Source organism: Stegastes partitus, unplaced genomic scaffold, assembly GCF_000690725.1.
Source record: "Stegastes partitus isolate 25-593 unplaced genomic scaffold, Stegastes_partitus-1.0.2 Scaffold2089, whole genome shotgun sequence".
Classification (NCBI taxonomy): domain Eukaryota; kingdom Metazoa; phylum Chordata; class Actinopteri; family Pomacentridae; genus Stegastes; species Stegastes partitus.
In genome coordinates, this window is record NW_007579820.1 from 93,292 (window position 1) to 99,219 (window position 5,928).

The 5,928-nt window shown below is 40.9% G+C and overlaps 1 protein-coding gene across 1 annotated transcript in view; it reads right to left on the reverse strand.

The window, feature by feature from the left end:
* LOC103373875 (kalirin-like) overlaps positions 1 to 5,571 on the reverse strand; it is a 58,620-nt gene extending 53,049 nt beyond the window's left edge. The window contains exons 1-2 of the mRNA XM_008303882.1: positions 5,497 to 5,571; positions 4,097 to 4,264 (exon numbers count right to left, since the gene is read on the reverse strand). Coding sequence (XP_008302104.1) covers positions 4,097 to 4,264; positions 5,497 to 5,512 — 184 coding nt within the window. The 5' untranslated portion in view covers positions 5,513 to 5,571. The remainder of the gene's footprint in view (positions 1 to 4,096; positions 4,265 to 5,496) is intronic.
* Positions 5,572 to 5,928: the final 357 nt, after the last annotated feature.

Here is a 5,928-nt window from a genome sequence, read left to right on the forward strand (position 1 = left end):
TCTGGAGAAGTTTTGTGTCATTTCCAGGACGACTCGACGGTTTCAAGGACACGTCCTCATCAGGTCTCAGATCCAGGTTTGTGTGTTTCAGTGACTTTAAAACTTCATGGAAGTGATTCTTCCTTCAGCTCAGAGTGTTTGTGGAGGACAAGGAGACCTACTTTATGCAGCAGTCACAAGACAACACACACACACACACACACACACACAGACACAGACACACACACCCAGACACACACACACACACACTCACACATTTACACTCACACTCACACACTCGGCCTCTTCAGGGTTAATTAACTCGTCAGACTCCTTCATTAATCAGCTTCAGTCTCTTTATGGTTAAACTTTGCAGCTACACAACTATAGACTGAGGACACACACATCTACACACCAACACAACAACACATCTACACATCTACACAACAACACAACAACACAACAACACACCGACCATGTTGGTGTTTACTTCCTCTGTTAGTGTTTGTTGTCTTTAATGTGTAGAAAAGCTTGAATCCTGTGATTAGAGTCCAGCTCATTTAAATCGACGTTATCTGACAGAAGAAGATGAAAAAGCTGCTGTTTGTTGTTTTTAAAGCATTTTGGAGAAGTTTTAGTCGTTTAGGACCAACTGTGGATGAATCTTAGAGTCATCTCAGACATTTATTCTAAACAGTTTTTAAGTCAAATCATTCTGGAGGTTTTAGGTCGTTCTGAACATGTTTCAAGTGGCTCTGTGTGTGTAATATTTTTTTGTCATTTTGGACAAATTTGACTGATTCTGAGCCAACATGAAAAGTTTTTAAATCCTTCTGGACAAACTTAAATCTTTTTCAGAGGTTTTGAGTCATTTTTAAGGTGTTTTAAGTCACTATGAATAAAACTCGTGTCATTCTGGACAAACCGGGTGAAGTTCTGACTGACTTCGGTCTCATTTCGAGCATTATTTCCATCTCTGGTTCTGGTTCTGGTCGTGTGAAGGACTTCCTCTCTTCCCTCCTCCGTTCATTTCCATGTGCAGCGGCTGCAGTTGTGCGATTTGCATCGCTCGCCGACACACAAAGCCTCCTTCTCTTCGCCAGAGAAGCCGGAAGCTCTGCGGTCGCGGCAGGAAAATCAGCTGATCCAACAACTGAGTTTGTGTTTCAATCTCACAAACTTCCTGCGACGAGTTTCGAACCCGAACCAACTTTTCCGACGACAGAAAACTCCCAGAATGCCGTCTGACAGGAAACCAGGCCGGTGCTGGGATGATGTAGCGCCGCAGGTTTGTGTTCTCTGTGTGTGTTTTTAAAGCGTTTTTTGTGTGTTTTTAGTAGTTTTGTTGACTTGCAGCAGCATGAAGACCAGAACACAACAGAACACAGCAGAACGCAGCAGAACGCAGCAGAACACGCTGGTTCTGGATTCATTCTGAGTCACTCTGAGAAGATTCAGACGTTTTTTTTCTGCATTTTGGACAAACTTCAGTCATTCTGGACCTTTTTTTATAATAATTTAATGTCATTAAAAAACTCATTTTTTAGGATTTTTCAAAAGGTTCGAGTCATTCTGGATCATTTGTGACTAATTTTGAGCCTTTTTGGACAATTTTGATCGTTTTTGAGTCACTCTGGAAAAAACGTGAATAATCTCTGAGAAGTTTCAGGTCATTTTGAGCATTTTTTTCTATTATTTTGTACAATATTTAGTCGTTTCAAACCAGTTTAAACTGTAGGTTTAGATGAATCAAAGTGGTTCCAGGTCAGACTTTTGTGTTTAATAAACTTTTTCCGACAGCGGAGAAGCTTCAAGTCATTTTTAGAAGTTTTTGAGTCATTGAAAAGATGAATTATGTGATTCTGCATCATACATGGACGCATTTTAAATCAGTTAAATTCAATTCTGAACACATTTTAGACCATTTTAAAAACACTTTGGACATTTTGAACAGTTCTTTGCTTTATTTTGACTCATTCTAGTTTATTTCTGATGCATTTTGGACAAACTGAGGGTCATTTAAGTTATTGAGGTTATGTTGGACGACTTTCACTTAATTAAAGTCTTAGAATTTATGACATTTTGGACAAACTTTGGATGATTTGGACAGTTTTCCTCTGATTTTAGACACATTTTAGATTATTTTTAGGAGTTTGGGAAATGTTTTATTTATTTGGGACTAACTGAGTGACTTTTGAGAAGATCTGAGTCATTATTCAGCAGCTTTGTTGACCTGCATCGCTGTGCGCGGCCGCTTCGTTAACAGCTGACGTCATCTCCACATTATTATTATTATTATTATTATTATTATTTCCTTTATTTTTCTTAAACGTATGAGGAGCCGACGACCTTAAATTTCCCCCGACGACACAAATAAAGTTTCCGTCTGCAGATCAGAGCTTCATGTTTCTGCAGCTCAGCGGCGCCTCCTGCAGGACGTCTGAGGCTGTAACCGCAGCAACAGCACCAATAAACAGCAGCTTCAGCATCATGACAAATAATCATTATTGTGTGTATGATGTGTTCCTTTACTGCCTCAGAATCACTGCCAGCTTTAATCTTCTAGTTTTTTTAGTTAAAGAATTTCCTCCAGGATGAATAAAGTTTAATTTATTTCTATTTTGAGTCACGTATTGGATTAAATCTCGTGTTTCTGCATTTGTATCTGAAGTTTCTTTGGAATCAATAAAGTTCCTTCTTGTTTGATCTGATCTCACCGTTCCATCTCACATTTTTTGAATAAATTTAAGTCATTTTGGCAAGATTTTACCAAATTATAGACACATTTTGAGTCAGTTTAAAGGATTTTGAATGAGTTTTAGTCATTTAGGCATAATTTTTAATCAATTTAACACATTTTGGAAAGATTTCACCTCATTATGGACACATTTTGAATCATTTTAACCTAACTTTGAAGGATTTTGAACAAGTTTTAGTCTTTTAGGACTAATTTTTATTAAATTTAAATGATTTTGACCTAATCATGGACACACTGAGTCTTTTGGTTGAGTCTTGAAGCTTTTTTCTACAAGTTTTCCAGGACAGCTCGCAGGTTTAAGGACACTTTTTGCTGTCGTGTGATTAATTTTTGGAATTTAAACCAACATCTGATTTTAATTAAACTCAGACTAACAACTCTCATGTTGTAAAAGCACAGAACCTGAAAATATCGGAGGCTTTAGAGGCACAACGTCATCAGTCGTCATCAGGATGTTCGGTTCAGACACTTTTAATTAAATCCTGTTAAAAATCCTCCACTTAAGAAATAATAATCATGATGTTCTTTGATTCATTTCCAGCAGAGCGTCTGTAACGTCCACGTCCGGCCACCAGGAGGCGCCACAGCTCCGCAGAATGATCTCAGTTGTATTTTATAAACTTCCTCCTCGTTTACAGGCTTTAAACCACTCTGGACAGGTTTCACGTCATTCTGCACGACGAGTTTTGGACATTTTAGGAAAATATAAGAAACTTTTGGGGTCTTTCGAGTCCCTTTGGGCAGATTTTGAGTCGCTTTGGGCACATTTAAGGAACTCTGGAGACATTTTTAATTTGAGCAAAATGAGTTCTGAGTCATTCTTGGACACATTCAGAATAATTTTTGTTTAACGTCATTTTGCAGAATATTTATGTCATTTTGAACAAAGTTTAGGTCCAAACTGAAGCCTTCTGTCAATTCAAGTGTCAGATTTTGAATTTTCTCGTCTAGTGGAGACGTTTCAAAGCATTTTGAGTGTTTAAAGTCAAGTTTTAGGTCACAGTAAAGATGTTTTAAGTCATTTCACATCATTTTGGAGAAATTCTGGACAATTTTGGGAGATTTTGGCCAAATTCGACTGATGTTAAGTCAGTGTGGACGGTTTCTAAACGCTTCCAGAGAGGCTTCATGTCATTTTAAACTCTCTGGAGTCTCGTCCGTCTTCCTTCGTTACGTAAAGCCTGAGATGAAACCTCTGCAGAACTTTGACCCGGCAGAACTTTGTACTCTGATCAGAGCAGCTGATTAACGCTGAACCAGAAAACCAGCTTCAGGTCATTCAGAGCTCAGATGTCGACAGAACCTTCTTTTACGTTTATTACAGAACCCTTCCAGACCCGGTTAAAGCGCTCGTCCTACCTTTCCCGGAGCCGAAGAAGCAGTCCATCTCCACGCTGGAGCGCGAGTGCGACACGCAGAGCGCGGAGCTGGGAACCAGTCCCTCCTGTGGGGGGCTTCGGTCGGTGGTTCTGACCAGACACCAGCCGGGTCGCTCGCTGGGTCGCTCCAGCAGCTCCACCGTCTGACCTGCAGAACCACAGCACACTCTGTTATAACACTATAATCCAACTGAACAGGTAGAAACGTTCTGGAGTTTAACTCTGAGCCCAAAAAAACGGCTGCAGGTTAACAATTTATGTTTAAAAAAAGAATTCCTCAAAATTCGCCTGTTGGTCAGAACCAGAAACTGTAAAAACAGAAATAATCGTTTTATTTTCAGCTTTCAGACAGTTTTTGAACAAAGAACTTGTGAAGTCTGGTTCCACCGGAAAAAATAACTAAATGTGAGCTCACAGTGGAAATATTCCAGCAAACATCGCCTTTTTTCCCCTGAAATGTCCGATTAAAAAATCCACCAAAAATATACGGTTTGGATTCATTAGATTCTGTGAAAAACAAAAAATTCTGAGTTTCTTTGTGCAACCGTGAAGCCACGAGTGACTCAGCTGAGTCCAACGGTCACGTTACAAAAAATCAAGGAATCCTGAGAACACCATCCCAGCTGTGGAGCACGGGGGTGGCAGCATCATGCTGTGGAGGGACTGGTGACCTTCACACAATAGATGGCATCATGAGGAAAGAACATGATGTGGAGATACTGAAGCAACATCTCCAGACATCAGCAGGAAGTTACAGCTTGGACACTAATGGGTCTTCAGATGGACAATGACCCTCAGCATAGCTCCAGATTAGCTACAGAGAGGCTTCAGGACAACAGAGTGGCCATCACAAAGCCCTGATCTCCATCCTGGAGGACATCAGTGGAGCAAGGAGACCAACAAACCTGACCCAGTTCCACCAGTTCTGTCAGGAGGAATGGGCCAGAACTCATCAGACTGTTGTGAGAAGCTTGTGGAAGGAAACCCAGAACGTTTGACCCAAGTCATAGAGTTTAAAGGCAACGCTAGCAGATAATGAGGAGATGGATGGAAACTTCTGACTCTGAAGAAAGTCATAAATAATTGTCTCTCTCATTACTCTGGAGTTTAGTAAATATAAATAATGTTGGTGATCCTGACTGATCTGAAACAGGAAACGTTTGGTGATTTAATGTCAGATAGAGAAATAAAAGGTTTGATGTGTTTCTATTCAGTGGACGTGAACATCTGAGCCTCCAGCTGGACTCACTGTGACTGTGGAGACTGTAAACATGTAAACACGTCAACATGTCAACATGTCAACAGCTATAATACCTATATAACATCTATATAACATCTATATAATCTATATCTATGTATGCAGTCAGTGCTTGTACTCACCGGTGCTGACCGACATCTCGGTGCTGCATCCGGCCGTGAAGTCCTGAAGGACGACGGTGAGTTCACATCCTCCAGAGAGCTGAAACAGAACCAACAGAACCAGCGTTAGGTCCAGAACTCCAGAACCTGACCGTGAACCTCCAACTCTGAAAACTTTGATTGAACCAGCAGCTGGACGAGCAGAACCACCAGAACCAACAGAACCAACAGAACCAACAGAACCACCAGAACCACCAGAACCACCAGAACCAACAGAACCAACAGAACCAACAGAACCACCAGAACCGACAGAACTGACAGAACCACCAAAGTCAACGGAACCAACAAAACCGACAGAATGATCAGAACTACCAGATCTAACAGACCCACCAGACCCAGTCCAGACCCCTCTACCCTGACCAGCAGCAGAACCTCTGACATGACGTCACTGAG